The sequence below is a fragment of the Chenopodium quinoa genome, unplaced genomic scaffold, assembly GCF_001683475.1.
Source record: "Chenopodium quinoa cultivar QQ74 unplaced genomic scaffold, ASM168347v1, whole genome shotgun sequence".
NCBI classification, from domain to species: Eukaryota; Viridiplantae; Streptophyta; class Magnoliopsida; order Caryophyllales; family Amaranthaceae; genus Chenopodium; species Chenopodium quinoa.
This window is the reverse complement of record NW_018745651.1, coordinates 202135-223638: the sequence shown is the minus strand read 5'-3', so window position 1 is coordinate 223638 and position 21504 is coordinate 202135. Positions and strand designations below refer to the sequence as shown.

Below are 21504 nucleotides of genomic sequence, written 5' to 3'. Positions count from 1 at the left end.
ACACTGTTCGAGCTAACCCGAGAATTACCACTAGTGCTCCTTGGGGTGCTTGATGTTGACCCACTATTTCCCTTCTTCTGGATGGGTGCTTTGTCTGACGAGTAATCCATCAACCTTTCAGCTGTAGCTATAGCACCCGATAAGGTATCAATTTTCTGGCGCCATATCTCCCCTTGAGCCCAATCTTTCAGACCTCGCACAAAGTTGAATAGGCGATCCTTCTCTGACATGTCATGAATCTCTAACATGCACGCCGAATATTCCTTCACATACTCCCGAATAGAGGTCTTATGTTGCAGGTTTGCAAGTTTGGTGCAAGCGACAAACTCAGTATTCTCGGGGTAAAATTGAGCCATCAGCTCTTTCTTTAGATCCTCCCAAGTGTCTACCAACGTTCTCTTAGCTTGAATATCGGCGTACTTGGTGCGCCACCAAAGCTTAGCATTGTCCACTAAGTACATCGTTGCAGTATCAACCTTCAGTTCATCCTCCAACCGACATATACGGAAGTATTCCATGTCGAAGATGAAGTTGTCAACCTCCTTCGAGTCTCTCGTGCCATTAAAGGTCCGAGGTTTAGGAGGTTTTATTTTAGTACCTCCATTATCCCCGCGCCCTCTTTGGGCACGCATCAAGGTGGCACATTTGTCTTGTGCCTCATCAGCTAAGCCTTGCACAAAGTTAAGCTGCTCCGTCAACCCATCCACCGTCGACTCGAGCCTCTCCATTTGCTCGGCTTGCTTTATTACAATATCCTCGAGCTTGGGCATCCTTTCTTCCAGCATAGCCCAGTGTTCTGACTTGCCTTCAAGCCAAGCAAGTCTTTCTTCCAACGTATAGCACATCTTCGTTCGGCATATCTCGAGCAACCTGGCTCTGATACCAACTGTCACGGTCCGAGAGTTTTGACACTGGATCATGCGGCGCGCACTTTGGCTGTCAGTGACTACATATTTAATTCTCAACCATGGTAACTTCAAATTACTTCAAGTACGGAGTATTCATCTTTTGTTTGCACAAATGCACAATCCCGCGCTATGGAGTAATAAATTGCACATACCCTACAAAATTCTATGTAAAGGAAAGGAAGGAAAACTAAGACTATGATACGTAGATGCTCTATCATATACATTCACATACAAAAGGCTCCTACACAAGATTTTGAGCCGTGAACAGTTGTTAATCATCCAACTACCATGAAATCCCTCACTATCCTACAAGGTCTGAGGGGAAAGGAGGAAGAAGCTACGCCCATTAATAAAATAGAGCATATCTTTGCCCACGCCCTTTGAATAAAGTTGACACTTTTAATGAACAATATTCTAACCCCTCACGTAATAAAGAGACAATATTCGTGCCAAGAATAAAGAATAAAGAATTTTATATATTCAATTGTCAAGTAGCTGAAAGTTGTTCATTACATTGTCATGTGGAGCTAGCCAAGGAAAAGAATGGCGCTCCGGAGATACTCTTGGACCTAACTATCTTTCTTGCCAATATTTTCCACCTCATTTCTTCCTTCTTGTTTTGCTTCATACTTTTGTCCTTGAAGTTCCTGAAACCACCAAATTTTTCTTTAATTAGTAAAGCAGTGGGTAATTACAAAATGAACATGAATGTAGAGTAACAATCGAAAAGTAAAAGAACAATGCTTCTCCGTCCTATGTATATATCATAGTTTTTGCTTTCTATATTATTGAATCCCGGAAATAAAATCACAGTTGGTCATGCAAACTTGCTCGTAGGTTCATAAGTATTTTTTAATATGAGCTGAATAATGGTTATGAACAGATACTGTATATTTCTTGATATATGAGTGTGTTATTTCAGCTATAACAAACAAGGTGCAATGTAAAGAGTGCATTCGTTGACAATTAACAATAACCAACAAGTTTTACTTTTAAACTAGCTTATAAGAAAAGGAATATGGAAAGGAACATCTTAAGTACCTGCACAAGGGAACTCTGCATGCTTCAGAGTCAATGCAAAGGCGGGAGTGCAATTCAAAGAGCTGCCACATCCTCTTACACTGAGCACAACCACCAGGAACTCTAAGCTTGCATGCAGCAAAGTGACGGACTAATTGTTCGAGTCCTTTGCAGGCCGTGTACCCACAAGGATGTTCATCTTCCTTTAGTGCTTTATCATGAGGGCCAATTGTTTTGCATCCATCTCTGCATATATGGACTAGAGCCTCCATGGCCTCGTACAGTTGTACATACATCTCCTTCTCCTTCCTCTTTCTACAGAGTACCCTTTGCCTCTGCAGGAGAAAATAATGACAATGAATAAATTGAGGACATGAAGCTGGGTGAAAACATTGCAAAACTAAATTACGAATGAAAAACCCTAAGCTTTGATCTGGGTGAGTAGCTACTGCTGCAAATACACAGGCAATACAGCCTAATATACATGTTATAGGCTTAATTTCCTTCTACTGAAAATGTTTTACTGAGGGCAATAGAGAAAAGCTGTTTCCCCAACATTTCCAACGACAAGATCTATGAGGAGTCAATGCTATAGTTATGTTTTCTGTTCATTGTTGGCGACTTGGTGGTTGTAACAGCCTGGATATCTAATTATTCAAGTCAGGCATCAGAAAAAAGGATGATAGCCAAGTTGCCAGGCCAATATTTGGATAAATTTTTTGTGAGGGGATGGGATGGGACTCCAGAGGACTAATGGGCAATGCCGAAGGGGTGTTTATATACTTCCAAGTCATTCCAAGTTTGGAAGATGTTAGTTTATTAAATTAGGAAAATGGATCCATCCCGTTCCTTTCCCTCCCCTTCCCTTATCTAACCGAACAATATCCCAATCAATGGAAAATTGATCCCTTAATTTTCCTCTCCTCCCATTTTCTCCAGATCCCTTCATATAAACTAACTACTTATAAGAGATCAAACTTTGAGCTTATTCCACAAAATGAAAATATAGCCATACATAAAAATTACGGTACACAGATATGGAGCACACCATATAAGATTAAAGATAATATTTATTGATCAGCCATAAAGTTGTATGCTGTATACTTACTCTATCAGCTTCGGCCACAGTCGCTAGAATCTCTCTTTCTAGGATTGGGTGAGCCTCTTTCATCGCATTCCAGCCATCGGTGGCGGAGACAGCCTTGAAATTGTCCAAGATCATCCGGTGACAAATGAGGCTGAGCCTTGGGGCATCACATAGAAGAGCAAGCTGGAAAATATCGACACTGTTCTCTATATTAAGCAAGCCGTTCTCTAGCTGTACCTCACACTCTCTTTTCAAGTGAGGAACCACATACACATGAGACAATACCAGAAGGTGCAGAATATATTCCTCCATATCTTCTGGGTTATAGCTGCAGAATGACAGCAGAAAATCAGCAATCAGCATCCATAAACTAATGTGCTTTCACGAGATTCAATATTACTATGTATTATATACAATTGAAAAAATGAAACTCTGCAATATATTACCATGAAGAGTAGAGAAATCTAATGAAAACACGAACCGCGTCATGTGGAACACCACGAATTGTGATGGATCTTCGTCGATTTTTGCCTTTGGATTCCTTCACCAGGTGTCTGATCACTGGAGATGTCATGCCCTGTCCATAGACAACTATCATCAGCAAAGGCTACAAAAAACTTGTTGAATCATGAACATCAACATCTTGAATGACAGCATAAAATTTATCCTAATAAAGTCATTTTTCCATCAAGATAAACTAAATCTATAGCAATTCAAGGAAACTTGGATATATTGGACCATGCATTGACAATAACATCAAACAAAACACGTGTTCTTTCAACAATATTTATATATTGAAAGATCAAAGTTTACAAAGCTGAAAAGAGAATTGTCTAATTCCATTCAAAAAAAAAATGCAAAAAGTCAAATGGGTTATGAAAGATCTTACCAAAATGTTAGCATGGGCATAAATCTGGCCGCCATCATCTGTATGAACGACAACATCAGCTCGATAAGCTTCATCAAAAAGGCGGTCATACAAATCCGTTGTTGCAGTGCTCACAGAACATTGGTCTTTGTAAGATGAAATGCCCTTAGACTTAACCAAAACTCTCTTAGGTTGTGCACAGGGCAATGGAGGTGCTGGTGGAGGAGTCCCATTGACTGAATTGTCTACCACATCTTCCATTTTACACATTTTTGAAATTTCTAGTCCTGCTAATAATGAAATATTACTCAATTTTAGTAAATCATCAATTTCTCAATCATAATTCAAAACTCTTCTATCTTCTACTTACAACTTATATTGACTATATAAGGCTCCAATCAAACACAATACCTAAAATCAATCTCTAAATTTAGTCTAACATAAATTTTATTTTCACCTTCCCTAATTCTCACCCAACAAATTATAAATCTACAAATTTTATTAAAATTAATAAATTCCCTTTTGGGTTAAATGCAAGCATAATTGAACCAACAATTACTTCATATAAGATCATACCACCAAAATAACAAAAATTATGAAACAAAACTCATTTCACAGACATTGATAGTTGATACCCAGATGAATGACAAAGCTCAACTAAAACAAAAAAATCAACACCCATTAAAACTAAAATTATAAACAGAGAAGAAGAAGAAGAAAACTTACAATTTGATGACAAAAAAGAATCCCTGAATTAAGAACAGTTGCTATCTATTTTTGATGAAGAAGAATAAACCCAGAAAATAAAAGTGTAATGTTACTTTTCTTCCTCATTCTTCTCTTAAGTAGTACGGAGTAGTAGTTGAGGGAGATTTGAGGGTGGGGTTGATTGAATCTGTGATGGTGGGTCATGTCATGGATATGAATTGACTGTGTAATTAACAAATAATAATAATAATTAAATCCATTATTAGCATTTTGTTGAATTGGAAAATACAAGATAAAAGGTCATAAGACAGGGTACTTATCAGAAAACTTTATGATCCCCGTCTACTTCCTGTCAGCTTCCTTTTTCTTAGCTGTTTCTGGGTTTTGTTTTGGCTATTCCTACACATTTTACTGCTGCTTCTTTATTTGTCCTTTGCGTTTTTGCTGTAAAACCTAACTCATAGTATTCCCGTGATTCAATTGAATAAGCTACTTAGACGATAAGGGTTAATAAGTTCATAAAAAATCAACAACATGATAATCTCTTCGATTTACTTACAAAATAAGTTAAAATTTTGTGATGTACTCCGTATGTATTAAAAAAATGGACTAAGTGTGAAACTATTACATCTTAAGTTTAAATATGAAAGGATTGATATGCCTATTAATCTCTTTAGATTTAATGTATCTCACGATTTAATCCCAATTTTTGGATAACATTGTCAAAAAATTATCCAACCTATATATATCTATATTACGGAGTAGTAGATTTAATATATCTTAGTTTATTATAGACCTGTTATACCATTATCCGTAATTAACTAATTATTGATAGATAATTCAAATTGTAACTCACAAGAGCACTTCAAATTTCACAATAATGGACATAAAGATTCAAAAAGTCTCATCCTCTAAAATTGACGAACTTTTCAATAATTTATCCGTGGACTTATTCATATACTCCCTCCATTAACGATTAATTGCAACACTCCTTTTATCACGCATTTTAAGGGAAATATTATACTAGGTAAACGGATAAATTAAATCACAAAATTTTACCACCGATAAGAAGAAAGGGATAAGTTGCTACGGTTAAAATTTCATAGCTTAATTAATTCGTTTACCTAATTTAATCAACTCATCGAAAAGCGTGATAAAAGGAGTGTTGCAATTAATTGTGAACGGAGGGAGTATTTACTTTTCTTATTCTTATTATTGGTACTATACTATTTTAAATTAATTTGTTTCCAAAAGGTGCTTGGTCCTCATTATCCACATAAGAAAAAGGATTATCCTACTCATAATCTAGTCATGAACAAATTGTATGCTAAAGTAGTAAAGTACACGTATTAGTAGACGAAAAGGTACGTTCAAATTGACAAAATAATCTATATTACGTTTATCCATTAAAAATGATAATTAATTAAACTACTTTATAAAGTTTTTTTGTCACAAGTTTTATAGTTAGAAGCTGCTCCAGCTAAAAGATTAATTATAATTAATTAATTTTGTATGTGTGGATACTGGATAGCATTTCTGGTATGATAGTACACGAGAAATTGAGCATCATCATGTTGGCGTGGATCCAAGTCATTGCAACCTTACAATTTTTATTTTGTCAACACCTAATAATATTTCCATGCTATCTTTTGAGATTTTTTAAATATTAGATATATCACAAATTCTTATATGTGGCTGTCATACAACGTGGCCAGCCATCATGGGGGGTTACTTTGTTAATGTTATAGGGGTTACTCTATCAGTGTTACAGGAGTTACTTCGTCAGTGTTATATGGTTACTCGGTCAATATTACAAGGGTTACTCAATCAGTATTTTAGGGGGTTACTTTATTTTTTTTACAAGTGGCCACATGGTGTGACCAGTTGCACACAAGACGGGCTATAAATTTATTTTATACTAGTATATAACAACAGCACTTTTAACAATTTTTAAATAGAAGTAGTTCTTTAAGATGGACGGTGGAAAGGAGAGTTCGACCGCCTTACGTATGTTCAATTGTTCATACAGGTATTTTACGTTGCACTGCTACTTAGGGATTGCCCTTGGCCCACACGGTCACCTGCCTCATGTAACACATGCATTTCCAAAAAACAGATTCATAAATGTTGTCAAGATCTTTAATTTGGACAGTTTTGATAGACGTCGCTTTGCGAATAGTGTGAAAGAAGTCGAAGCTTTAGGTATGAATGGCTTCAATTCGTGTTAACTGAATAATAGATGTAAGCGTGAGAGATTTGTCATTAGAATTGCGTAAGATGACACCATATATCTACTTTTTTTTTTTAATTATAAGTCACTACAACCAAAATCATTGAAGCTGTGTTTGAAAAAATTAGGTATGGTGGTGGTTTTGATATATACATCCTAAACATCCACATTGAAGTTGGATTGAGATGGTTGTAAAATTTAAGTTTTCATAAATGTACCAAGGAAATTGAGGAACCGATGAAATATGTAATGACATAAATTGTCTCCGATAAAGTATATATACTGATTTTGGGTTTCAACCATCAACTTAAACTTCAAAAATCAGCGTGATAAAAAAGTTTTTTGTCACGTGTTTAAATCTTCTCCACCCCTCATTTTAAGTGGAATTTATTTTGCGTTGGACATGGGGGCCCATGTTGCATCCATATTTCAAACCCAATGAGCTCTCATGTAAGGGGGCGCGATAGAATATATGAACTGATTTTGGGATTCAATCATCAGCTTAGCTTTTAAATGAGTTGGTCCTTTAACATTATCGTCACTCTTTTTTTCCTTTATTGTCCTAACAACTAAACCATGTTCCATAAATATTGATTGTCTTAATTTTTTAACAAAATAACATGTGAGTTAAGGTTAAACACCCCCACATGAAAATGGAGAAGGGATTAATTAGCATGTAGTCTAGTGGTCAACTAGATTTTGAAGTAGTTATTACTCATTAGTATTTTGTCACGAGTTGAGGATTAAACCATGTTAAACTTGTTTTTTGTTAAACTCTTATTAGACTTAGTTTTACTGAAAGCTAAAAGGCCTACAAGACACATATGACTGTCATTTGAAATATGCTTAAATAAATTTTATTTAAAAAAAAAAAGAATAATTGATCATATACATATTTTGATATACATACAAGTCATACAATTTTTCTTTTAAAAGGTAAAAAGAAGAACCCTGATCGTACCTTAACCCTCACGGTTTTTTTTTAGTCTGATATTTGCAGGTCAAACACTTTGAGAGTGAGAAGGAAAGGGTAAGGGATTCTCACCCTCAAGTGTCTTTAATAGAGATTGAAGTGCAATCTTTTCCATTATACCAAGCTTAGCTTAGCTTAGCTTGGTATACAAGTGATACAACTTGTAAAATAAAGTTTTGTTCAGAAAAATGAAGAAACATAAATACTTGGTTTTCAGCCCAAAAGGCCAGGAGCACGTGTACCCCAATTACTACAGGTGGGCCGAAGTTCCTAAACTTAAAAGCCTAATCACGAATACATAATTTACTTAGGCTTGGGTCAAAGTCTGGGGGGCAAGTTGAAGAACGTGACTTGAAAGGTGGATTGGGCCGTTAATGGGTTTCGCTGAACATGTGGGCTGGTAAGGTCATTTATGGTCAACTATAGCTCTATCTCCAACATAAAAATAGAATAAAATAAAAGGTCAAGTCAAAGGTGCATAGTTCAATGTTGGAGTATTTCAGTAATTGAATTCATTCATTCATTCATTCCTGGATAATCCCAAGTAACTCCATATCATGATACTACGACTCTACAAGGGTGACAACCTGACAATTGAATCTTTGCCGTTCGATGCACGGGGCTCGTTACACATTGCATCGTTTTCGCCACTTTACAATTTACAACTACTGAGAGTCAGAGATTAGAGAAATAAATAATACGGAGTAATAATAATAGTGATGTGTATAAGTATTATATGAAAAATGATACTCCCTCCGTCCCTAAAAGAATGACTTTTTGGCTAAATTTTAATCCCAAAATGTTCATCTCATTTGCATTAAAATACCCTCAAATTTGCAATAATATTTGTGCAAAATTAGCTTCTCCGATTCATGTAAATTTTGTTTTTTCCATGTACTTTTAATACTTTCCCTCTTTACTTTTTTGGCAAATCTTATGTAAATTTACCTTTTTAATAAACTTTTATTAAGCTTCCCCATACACTTGTACTTCCCATTTAAGTTTCTTAATACCCATGAAAAATGCTCAAATGAGTCGTTCTTTTAGGGATGGAGGGAGTATATAAAATCTTCAAGGCTATATATAAGAAGCTAAATAAAAAAAAATAAAAAATAAAAAATAAAAAAATAAACATGAAAATTACATATATTACATTGATCTACGCATAATTTTGTCTTCTATCTCTAAATTAATTTCATATTAGGAAAGATATTACATGCTTAAGGTCTTATGTGTAACCTTAAGGGCTACATATATCATTACCTTTATTGGTTTATTGAAAAAAAAAAAATTGTTAAATTATATATCCAAGAGTACAATGTTTATAGTAGGTTCTTGTTTTCGTAAATAATGTTCTCTCATTTTACATGAACGTTTCTTATCCTATTTTTTCATGTCCATTGATCGTTTTTTCATATATGTTTTAACATTTTTACAATGTATACGTCTTTTTAGTTTAAATTTTTGAGAACTATTGTAATATGCCTTTTCAAGAACTCGTATAAGGGTGTGATATATAGTGCTCGTATAGGTGCATGTGATGTAGTGTATTATTCTTAAATAATGTGTGTATACATCATTAAATAAGGGTAGATCGACCAAGTTTGTATCCCTTTCCGAACTGTACGTCAATTAATTATATTCCTTCAACATCCTTAATTAAATTTCAACAAGGGGATCATTAATAGATGCATGACATGTCTTCTAATCTTTGTTTAACATAGAGGCATTATGATTAATGAAAACATCCTGAAAAATAAAAGGGGGGCATGATTAGGATACCTGGAAGAATTTGGATCCAATGCACTCATGTGAGTCATACCTTTTCCTCTTCGAATCTCTTGATAAACCTACTTTCTCAACAAAAGATAACTTAAATTATCATATTCTTAAAGAGTGAGTGATAGCTCAAATAAATATCTCGATTTCAGGGAATTCTATAATCGATTCTCATCATCCGCTCTTGTGGCTCTCTAAACAACCAAAAAAGAATAAAAAAATTACCTTATATTTCTTAGTGTTATGTTTACCCACCTAATTCTAATCTAGCTATATACATTGTTACCTTCTATTTTTGGAATCTTAAGAGTTACTATAAGCTTTAATTATCAGATCGAATATCAACTAGCAACTGTGTCATTGACTTATACTTGTGTTTATACTTGTGTTATTTTTTACTAACATTATTATATTCATTTAGTTAAATTAGGTAGACACGAGATACTGTAGCTTAAGAATTAGGTAGACAGCAAATTGATTTTGTGAAGTGAGTGATAGTATAAATGTCACACGTTTATTACTTTTATGTTTTTTAATTTTATATATTGACAGCCACGTTTATGGCTAGGTGGGTTGGAAGATAAATGGGGACTCAAATACACTAATTTAATAAAATTGCAATAAATTATTATAGTGTAGCATCTAAATTTAAGTAGGGAGGAAATTGGAAAATTGGGTTGGTGACTTGAAGTAACAATTTAATGTTTTGTTGCCAAAATTGAGACACGATTTAGGGATAATTTTCGATCTAGTTATAAAAATGGAACCTAAATTTACTAAACAATAATACTAGTGCTCCTTAAAAATCCTTAGGTTTCTAAGTAGATTTCACATTTGATTTAATGAAAAAGCTAGTATAACAAAATAAATTTGTAAGAAAAGCGTTGTGAATGGCTTGCTTTTTCATAGGATTAACGAACTAAAAAGTCTTACTACATCTTAAATGTAGAGAATGTTAGTAGAGAAAGAGTTATGTCCCCGCTAATTGGTTGTCATATTAACTTTCTTGTATAGTTATGCGTAAATATTAAATATATTTCCTACTTTGATGTACTCTGTAATTATGCTTTTGTGAATTTCGTCCATTTTATTTGGCATTGGTTCATACAACTTTAAATATGATTATGGGATGAGTAGATACTGCACTTTTTTTTTTTTTTTTAAAAAAAAAAAAAAAAAAAAAAAGGAGCTTGAACCACATTCTCACATGTCCAGGTTGTGTGTTCTCCCCAAAGGTACCAATAAATCAAGCTGAATAATCATATCACATACTGAGACAACAAACGACAACCTTAGTCATCCTACAGTTAATAAACACCAATAAAAACTAGTTTTTCAGGAGACGATTGTGCAAAGTAAGATATAGACGTAATAATTACTAAGACATGTTAATGTTGAGATATACTTTATATACGTAGGCTTGAACTACATGTATTCATAATTCATTGGTACATTAATTAAACATTGAGTTTCGTTTATAGCATACACGGTTCAAAATTGATTGACTAGCTAGCAAAAATGCGTATTTTCTTACATACTTATAGTTTATGGTTGACTTTTGGTCAAACCATGACAATGTTAGCAGTTAATTTCTCACATAATACCATAAAGTAAAAATCTTACTACGTATAAACATTTGTGACCTTTGGAAATGAGATGCACCCTTCTTGGATTATGCTATTTTGGATGGTGGTAAAAGATAGAGTGAAAAGTCCACAATAGTAGTGAAATTGTGGAAGCAGCAGTCCCAAACCAACCAGAGAGGAAAACAAATACCAACTGGCAAAGTGTGATTATTTTTATAAGGGGTATTTGCCAGTTGGGAATTAGAGTAGTCAATATTGATAGTTGAAATGTTCCATTATTTTGGCGCCAAATTAAGCAAAATAATTATAACATGGAATGACGTTGTGGTCCCACTCTTTTTTCTGTTTTCTTCCCACGGGGATGATGCTCGTGTTTGCTAATTAAACTCATCTGTGCTCGCTTCTCGTATAAGAGTATAATTTGATGAATACTACTCGTATAATAAGAGTAATATCTACATTTTATATAGGTAATAATGAAATTGGTGTATTCATTCTAAAAAGCGTTCGATAAAGAATTTCTTTTCTACTTCGTATATGCGTATGATTTAAAATTATATTTAGTGAAAGTACAATGTATTTTACATAACACAACTTATAAGTAAAAAATCTACAATAATGTTAAATCAATGTACTACTTACGTTTTATATTATTTGCAACGATTTGACATAAAGTGTGAGTGAAAAATGTATAATCGTTGCAAATAATAAGAAAAAAATTAGTATTTATTATATCTATTGAGAGAATTGCTCAACTAAAAAATCACTACAATACAAGTTTTCATTGTAGCTCTAATCTCTTCATCTCGTTATTAGGGGTGAAAGTTTGGTTTACGGTGTGGTTTATAGCCCAAACCGAAATCAAATCACATTAATTCGGTTTTGGGATTTTTCAAACCACATCGCACCATATTACTATTGAAACCGAACCAAACCACACCATTTTAAATTTGGTTTTTCAAAAGAAAACCGAATCACACCGAAATTTTTCATCCTCTTCTTTTTGCTCCATCTAGTTGGTCATTCACTCCACATCACCCACATTGGTTGACATTCTAGGATATAAAAATACACAAGTTCTATTATTTTTTAGCTATATATGTAGGAAAGAAATTAGTATTGGGTTAGGCTATAATTTGGATGCGGGCCACAATTCAGTTTGGATTTCGGTTTTTGGGTTTTCAAATCTTAAAACCGAAACCAAACCATATTAATTCGGTTTTGGGATTCCTCAATTCGCACCGAACCATATTAGAAAAAAAAAAAAAAAAAAACCGCACCACATTTCTAATTCGGTTTGGTTTGCGATTTGGTTCGCTTTTAAACCGCATTAGTTTCACCCCTACTCGTTATTTCATAAAAAGTGACTAAAAGCATGTTTGGTAAGAGTGTTTCTTGGAGTGGAAATGGATTCAATTAAACCATTACCGTTACCAAGTGTTTGGTTTGAAGGTTTAGGTAACCATTACCATTATCTAGGGGTAATGGTTTCCACCTACTTATTACCTCTCTAAAACTTGAGGTAACAAATATCCTTACCTTCCTTAAATAAAAAAGAAAAAGAGGTAGGTATAAGGGGTTGTTTGGTTGAACTTCTTGGAATGGTTTTATTTGTTTGGTTGGGCTATTTAAGTATGAAATCTCATACCTGGGAGATTCTAACTCCACCCCATTCCATTGGAATCTCATACCCACCTCCTCCCTAAAAATTCATAATCCATACTATTATTCAAGTATGAGAATCTATTTCATGATTAAACCAAACAACTTTAGATTGGTATGAAATATAGAATCCATACCAATCCATTCCTGAACCAAACGACCCCTAAGTGATTCCATTCCATGATAAAACCAAACAAATGAAGGTAAGAGTTATTTATTTCCTTTAATCCCTCTTATTTGTTTCCTTTCTACTTCATTTCCAATATTAATACCAAACGCCCCCTAGCAATGTTTAATTGAAAGAATGCAATACTTTCCCAAATCTTATGATTTTTTTTGGGAGTATGCTTCAGGCACATAGCTCATAGGTTCGAATTCGATAAATATGTATGAATGATTAAATGGTATGTATCATCAGATAATTAAATTAACTTTTCTTTTTTCCTGATCAACTTTTCTTATTTTACATCAACAAATAAATATTTTTATTGTCAAATGATACAGCTTTAAGATACCAGCTATGTGGCTAACATGAAATCATCTCGAGTTCTTATCCTAAAAAACAATATTCTTTATATGGAAACTTGAGAGGAATCTTTTTAATTAATTTGTATATTTTTCTTACTATTTATTTCCCTTGCTTTTGTGTTTTTCAATAAGTTACCAATCATGATGATTTTTACTAATTAGAATTGATTAAATCCGAATTTATCCATGGATATATTATAGTATTTGGAGTAGAAAACAGAGGTTAAGAGAGTATAGTTTGTTTAAGGTGATAGGAATCTGATTGTTATCTTCATTAGAAAAGATATACTTAGCAGAAAATGGTAAATTTATTGAATTTTTGTTTTGAATAAAAGTAAAAAAAAAAAAAGAATTAAAAAAACAATTAAATTACCATTTTCAACTATATCTTTGAATTTAGACTCTTTTATAAGTAAGTTAGAAAAATACTCTTTGACCGATCGTCAAACTTTATTAATCACCTATTAGATGATTAGATTAGTGTGTATTTAACAAAAATACAAGATAAATAGATTTAATTACTGTAATTTGTATGATTTCCCCTTCATGCTGGCCTAATAAAGTAATAACTATCCATTTCCATGACTTTGCTCCAAAAAGAGACGAGGCCATGTTTTTCAGTTGAGAACCCTTGTGAAGTTCATTTTATCTATTATTTTTATTAAAATATTATGAATATTCATGCTTTATCTTTGTAGATATTCTCCAAAATCCAAATCAATTCTATATACTTTGCTAAAAATAGCTTAATAGCTAATATTCTCTATAATTATTTTCAATACTGACCATATAGTGTCAAGTATTAGTGAACTTCTAAAATAGTCACATGAATTAGTCAACCACTGCATTGCAATTCTCCTTTTTTAAACATAAGATGCAATATACATACTCGTATTAAAGTATATTATGAATACTAAAATCTAATATCGAATCCAACCGTCTACCATGCATTTACAAATACGCACAACTAACACATGTACGTAACAAATAAACAATTTAATTTTCCCACATTCACGTGTAATTACATGCGAATATGCAACAAAACAATACCACCTATCTAATGTATACACTTAAATGCACCACATACACATTGCAATATGACATACATACACTACTTTCAAACTCGGCCTTAGTTGACTTTATTACCATCAGTTAACCCCTCAACCCACATTTTACATAGCAGTCAATCACTTCAAAAAAAATTAAAAAAAAAAATTGGAAGAAGAAACTGAAAGTTAAGTGAGTGCAAAAAAAAAAAACAACAGTTAGTTCATATATAACCGCTGGAAAAAAAAAACACAATCTGTATATCACATCCGCTAATTTTGGCGGCACCAAAACCGCTCTCAACACCTCCCCCACACCTTTTAGACACTCTTTTAGCGCCAGAATCCTCTCTCCTCTTTCCTCTTAGATTACCTCAATCCCAAATTTTCTCCTATTTTAGCACTTCAATTTTTCCAACTTTTTCTTCTTTCTTCACTCCTTTAATTTCCTACTACTACTGTAAATTCTTCATGTAATCCAACCCCAAAACCCCAGAAAATTATTAAAAAAAAAAATTAATTAAATAATGGAGGGTTCAAGCTCTCAACCTTCATCATCTAATCTACTCTGTCGAGAAGATAAATCTTACTTAAATGAAGGAGATGAACAAAATCAGGAAACCCAATTTCAGAATTCTCAATTAGTTCCGTACTACCAAGATTTGGATTCTGAAGATGATTATTATCTTCAAATGTTGGTTAGAAGAGAGATTAATTCATCGTCTAATTCTTCTTCCAATTTCCCTTCTTGGTTAAAGAATTCTCGTGCTCTTGCCATCAATTGGATTCTCAATGTATGTGCGTTGTTTTTCTCCCCCTTTTTTAATCACTCAATTAAATTGATTAATCATTTTTTTTTTATTAATTTGATTTGTTGTTTGTTTAATGTAGGCTAAAGATTCATTTGGGTTTCAAAATCAAACTGCTTATTTATCAATCTTGTACTTGGACCGTTTCTTATCAAGAAGATACATCTATGTGAGTTTTCTTTTTATCATTATCTTTATTTTTATTTTTTTTTTATTTATTTGGTTGTTGAAAATGAAATGTTGAATCAATTTTATTAATGGGTTTGATTAATTTTTATAATATGGTAGGATCATCAACCTTGGGCAGTTACATTACTAGGAGTAGCATGTTTATCATTGGCTGCGAAAATGGACGAATGTAAAGTGCCTGCATTATCAGAATATCAAGTACCCGATTTCGAATTCGAAAGAAATGTGATGCAAAATATGGAGCTTCTTGTTTTAACTACTTTGGAATGGAACATGACTTTGAGTACTCCTTTTGTTTACCTTAATTACTATGCTTCTAAGTTGGATGATCAAAATGTTGATCGATTGATTTCAAGAGGAACTCAATTAGTAATGGGGTTTATTAAAGGTATAATCTTTTATCAATCTTATGTAGTTTCTATGTTATTGTATATTTGTGTTGTTTATGTATAATATATGGTTTGGTTTGATGATGCAGAGAGTAATTCGGTTGGTGATTATTATCCATTTGTGGTTGCTGCCGCGGCAGTGGTTGCTGCTATTGATTGGCAATTAACACAAGAAGCTTTGAAGCTTAGGATTAGTACTGTTTCATTGTGGCAGACTTCAGATGATGTAAGATTTCTTTCTCTTTAAATTTGTGATTAATCAATGAATGCATTGTTAGCACTTGTGTTACTCGGATTTGGGTACGTGTCCAAGTGTTGGACTTGAATATAGTGTTTTTGATATTCATGTGACAATGTGGGAGTGTTGAGGATCCGATATGGGTACTACGCTACTACGTGAGTTGAGATGAGGAGTTTGGAGTAAAATGTAGTAGATTGGAGCAACTGTAATCTGATTCTGTTCACATGATTGTAATGCTGCAGCAGCAGAAGCAGCAGCAGGAGAAGCAATTGGTTTCCTGTTATAGCTTGATGCAGAGATTGTGTTCTAAGGAAAATCCTAGTACTCCTAACTTGACTACTGAAGTTGAACAAACTACTACTGATAAACCAAGTACATCAGGCACAAAGAGAAAGCTAACATTCAGAGACAGTGACCAAAATCCTGATCTGCCAGACTGACAAAGCGCGATCGATCAATAACCAATCCCGGGATAATTGAGTTTATCGTTGATTAAGCATTGTTTTAGGATGGATGGATTAGTGAAAGGGAGGTTCTTATCTTAGTTGAGAAATTGGTACGTGCATTATTTTTGTTTTTGTTTTTGTTTTAGTTTTTCCTTCTTATAAACAGAAAAAAAGAAGGGAAGTTTTTTTGATTGTGGGGTTACAAATTTCCTATACCCAACAAAAGGGTCTGGCAGGGACAACCTAGCATTTGGACCAGAAACATGGAAGTAAATAAATAAGAGAGAGAGAGAGAGAAATAGATGATTTTTCAGAACATCCAGGTATAAGAGGTTGACTGAAAGGCCAAGAGTCATTAAGAAAGAAATAGCAGAAGTGAAAAAAAAGGGGGCCAATTATTTGTTCTTTAGTTCATTCTTAGGATACTGTTTCATTTCTATGCCTGCCTTTTAACCATTTTTCATATTTTGTTGTAGTAAACTAGTAGTAGTATTTATATTTATATTGCTTTCTCAGACTTTTGTTGTTCATATAAAATGTATTCTAGCTCTTATTGTTTGTTTGAGCATTCATATAAGCATACATACTCATTTTACTATATGTATGGAATACTTTTCAATGAAAATCCGTTCTCCTTTGGTACTCTATAATTTCTACAAAGCCATCCCTTTCCCTTACGTCTTTTTTGTGCATGTAAACTTGATAAAGTTGACTCATACCTAATCATTTTACCTAATGTGAAAATATATGGAATTATATTGGCTTGATTTTGACTCGAACTGAATTGATCAATAGTTGAAAACTAATGTTACATGTATAGGTTACTATATTAAAACAAGTTAACTACTAACACTAGATTCGACTATGCCTTGACTCTAATGATTCATCAGTTGAAAAAGATCTAACCTGAATCATCGGTGCTTCGATGAAATTACTCTATTTGCATGTAGATAATATCACGTATTACTATCTTAGACATACTTTGATTTTGGAATTTTTACTTTAGACTTGCTCATAATACCCTTTTTCGAAATATTGAAAAGAATATAAGCTTGTGGAGTAACATATATCGTGAAGATGTACAACTTTACATAGAGAAGAATCAATTAAAATCACAACTCAATTTAATACTATATATAATCACTATTATTAAGGGACCAAGGAATAAAGTATGGTGAAGTTTTTAGGTCTTGAACAATGAAAGTAGTGATGAATGTAAGGCATTTACTTCTGTTAAGGTAGATTGTAAATATGAGCTGGTATTTGGTAGTGTTGCCCTACCCCTTTCTTTGGTTGGACGTACTTCTTAGGGGTGGGACTTTTCAAACCGAACCGTGAAACCGTCCGTTACCGAACCGAACCATCACGGACCGAACCGTTTATATCCCGCTAATTTTAAACCGAAAACCGAACTGAACCGTATAATGTCAAACCGAAACCGAACCGAACCAATTAATGTTAACCCGTTACGAACCGTAAACCAATAACAAACCAAACCGTTTATAAACAAAAACCGTTTGAACCGATTAATGTTAACCCGCTAACTGTTTAAACCGAACCGTTTATAAACCGAAACCGTTTAAACCGTAGGAAAAAACCGTTTAAATCGAACCATTTACAACCCGCTAACCGTTTAAACCGAACTGTTATAACCCATTAAACCGTTTAAACCGAACTATTTTCAAACCGCAACCCGTTTAAACCGATCCGATTACAAACTATTTAAACCGAACCGTTTACAACCCGTTCCATTCAAATTGAATTATTTACAGCCTTTAACAATTTGTTAGAATTCCACGAAATATATTTTGTTTCGGGGTTTTCTGATGTCCTGCGGGAGAGTTACAATTCTGAGACTGGAACCGGACGCCTGTACCTGCAAAACAAACGGATGCTCCGGACAATTGGAGATCCGCCTCCGACGGTCAAGTTAGTACTTGATTAAGGAGTAATTAATGCGGAAATAAAAGTAATTGGGTCTCTCTAGGTGAGAGTGTTAAATGTGCGTAATCTCCCTTAATGAGGATTAATGGGCATATTTATATGCCTTGGGATGCGTGCCAGTACTAGGTTTAGGTTAAACCTAAGGCTGACTGGGCCTCCCACAATGATTGGGCCTTGTTGGCCGGTTTTCCCATTTGGCATGGGTGGACACGTGTCACATTGCAATTGGTCCAAGGAGGACGAATCTCTTGATGACACGTGGCAGGCTCCTATTGGCCTTCATGAAGGACACGTGGCGAAACCTGGCTGGCCCACGTGTCGGATGCTGATTGGTGGATAAAAATCCCCTAATCATTTGCCCCTCACAGGTGGCACGTGACTGGCGACGGCCTGCTACAGGTGTCACTCGGTGAAAGGCCGAGAGATTCTCCCGCCCAAATTTTGAATTTTGGAAGTGACCCTTCGCCTTCTCACTTTGCCTATATAAGGGTGTGTTGACTTCAGTCATTTTCACACTTGAGAACTTTTTAGAGAGAACATTCGGACCCCTGAACTTGCTCTGACATTTCGGACTCTTTCTGCCTACCGTCTGCTCTGACAAGCCGGCTACTCAGGATTTTCAGAACTCCGTCAACTTCACTCGTTCAGGTAAGCGTCGGTTCTCTTACTCTTAATTTTCTCTTTATTTTATTCTTTTTTGAAATAGCACCACGGAAGCACATGACACGACCTAGGTTAGTGATCAGCCGGTCACCGGGGACGGCTGAATCTAGGACTAGGAGTGCCGCCTGCCCTTTTCCGGACCCATCTTTGCCCTTTATACAAAGTCCGACTGTCTCTGTGTCTATGCAGAACATGATGGCCAGAACAAAAAGAACTGCTAGGATCTCGAACTCAGACGACTCCTCCCACAGGGTGCCGATTAGTGAAACATCTGACCAGGCGCCAGATGTGGAAGTGAACCAAGGCGGCTTGACAGCCGACAGTTCTGAGGGAGGGGTCAAGGTGACCCTTTCCCATTTTACAGTTGACATGTCTACATTCTCTCCTACTCCTTTTGAAGGAGAGAAGGCGGGCCCCTCTGGGAGAGGGGAGGAGTCGTCCTCTTCGGACTCGTCAGAGGACGAATCCGAGTCTAGTTCTTCTGGTCATGCTTCTCTGGACACGGAAGAGAAAAACAACCGCCTACAAGAGGCGAGACTTTCTCACGCAGTTGAGAAGGGGGACAATTGGGCGGAGCCATCCGCCTCTTACCGAGAGCAAAATACCCCTTACTACTGCACTGTCCCACGGGGCCGGATCACGGCCATGCAAGAGAGAGTGGGGAGTTTTATTGCGAACCACACAATGGGCCCCGACTTTTTAGTTTTCGTGCCGGATCCAGAAGACACAGTCGTCTGGCCGGCTGGTACTATTTATGATAGCGCCTGCTTTGGCTGCTACGAGGCGGCCATCAGGGCTGGGCTGCGCTTCCCACTACATCCGGCTGTTCAGCGGATCTTGGATGGGTATGAGTTGGGGTTATGGCAGTTAGCCCCAAACTCCTGGTTCAACGTACTCGGCTATGTGGCCGGGTGCGAACTGCACGGGGTGGAGCCAAACTTCGAGGCTTTCGCCCACATGAACTACCTCAGCCGGACCCCTAAGGCAGGCGGTACCGGCTGGTATCAATTGACGAGCCACAGAGGCTACCTCATGACAAGAGGTAAAGCAAACAAGTGGAAGGATTGGCGAAGCACCTTCCTTATCATTGAAAGTTCAGACACAGAGCTGAACAAGCGCTTCAACAGGTGGAACAGGGATCCGCCTCTTCTTGCAGGCGGCCGCAGCATGCCGCCTGTTCCCCCCAAAGCCAAGAAAGAGATCCTGGATAAAGGACTCCTTAAAGTAGAGTCGAGGGTCGACTCTACTACAGGGGTACGAGAGCAAGTACCCCTGCACTGCGTCCCGAGCTTCAAATGGCTCTATGACGAGTACTTTCTGGCCGCCTGTGGCCTTACCAGTCGGTGTTCAAGAGGTAGCCGGCCTGTCGAATACTCTTTTTTGCCATGAGTTACTGTTTATCTTTTTATTAACTTGGTATCTTGTCTTTGTAGCGGACGCCATGAGCAAGATCACCGCTTCCAAGACTGCGGCGGCCATGTTGCGAGCCTCTATTATGCAACAATCCTCAACCGACTCCCCCAACAAGGGGGCGCCCTTGGTGAGCTCCGAACCTTTCACTCTCTCTTTTTTTTTTTTTTTTTTTTTCAGACGGGCACTCCAAGAACCTCTTCTTCCCAACAGCCGGACTCCAAGACCCGGAGGACGACTGTTGCGAGCTCTCCTGGTACTGCCAGGAAACATGCGGCGGCTGAGAAACAGCCGTCCACTCCTTCTAAAACTCCAATCAGGCCGCCTAGAAGTATGAAGTTGTCCTTGTGAATTTAGACTTGCTCCCTTCTTTACTAGGTCTAACCCGTTTGTTTATGCTTCATGCAGCCGGCCCTCAGGAGCCAGACTTGGTCGAGGTGGCCAAGTCTATGATCAAAGTCGTCTCTCCAGCTGAGAGGGAGGCGGTCAGGGGTGTCGGCACCCTTGACCTAGACGGGATTGCAGGGGTCCTTGCTGAGGTATACTTAGCATATTTTTGGTTATTTAAATTCCAGGACGCCTGTTTTTTGTTTGAAAACTGACGCCTGTTCCCTTTTACTTAGGCTCTACTCCGAGTGAACGGCCTTCGCAAGCCGCTTGACAGGAAGAACAAAGAGGTAAAGGCTGCAAAAGCTATGGCCGCCTCTGACTGTGATAAGGCTATGTTTCAAATTGCCCAAAATGAGATTTTGACAACTGATATTCTTTATTATCAGGCGCAGGCTACTTCTGCTATCCAGGCTCAGTTGGAGGTGGCCCAGAAGAAAAATAATGAGCTGGAGGCAACCATCAACAATCTCAAGGCCGAGCTGAGACCTCTTCGCCAAAAAATGTCGTCATACGACACCTTGGAGAAATCATTGGCACACGTTAAGGAACGCTTGGTGACCCAGGAGAAGAGTCTTACTCAGGAGCTCTCGGCAAAGGCCGAGCAAGAAAAGAAGGAGATGGTCCGAGA

The 21504-nt window shown here is 36.1% G+C and overlaps 2 protein-coding genes across 3 annotated transcripts; one reads left to right on the top strand and one right to left on the bottom strand.

Moving 5' to 3' along the window:
• Positions 1 to 1355: 1355 nt before the first annotated feature.
• On the bottom strand, positions 1356 to 5060 carry LOC110717090 (BTB/POZ and TAZ domain-containing protein 4-like). Of its 2 annotated transcripts, none has more exons than XM_021895735.1 (6): positions 4610 to 5060; positions 3905 to 4173; positions 3462 to 3592; positions 3037 to 3343; positions 1950 to 2263; positions 1356 to 1555 (listed from the first exon to the last, which is right to left on the bottom strand). In XM_021895735.1, exons 2-6 carry the CDS (start codon positions 4151 to 4153, stop codon positions 1426 to 1428), a joined length of 1131 nt encoding a protein of 376 aa, XP_021751427.1. In that variant the 5' UTR covers positions 4154 to 4173; positions 4610 to 5060; the 3' UTR covers positions 1356 to 1425. The 2 variants fall into 2 exon arrangements, with proteins under 2 accessions (XP_021751427.1, XP_021751426.1); XM_021895734.1 differs by having other exon boundaries at positions 3905 to 4170.
• A 9568-nt stretch (positions 5061 to 14628) lies between these two features.
• On the top strand, positions 14629 to 17111 carry LOC110717093 (cyclin-D5-1-like). Its single transcript, XM_021895739.1, has 5 exons — positions 14629 to 15189; positions 15287 to 15373; positions 15493 to 15781; positions 15872 to 16008; positions 16266 to 17111. The coding sequence occupies exons 1-5, from the start codon at positions 14923 to 14925 to the stop codon at positions 16461 to 16463; spliced, it is 978 nt and encodes a 325-aa protein (XP_021751431.1). The 5' UTR covers positions 14629 to 14922; the 3' UTR covers positions 16464 to 17111.
• The last annotated feature ends 4393 nt before the right edge of the window (positions 17112 to 21504 follow it).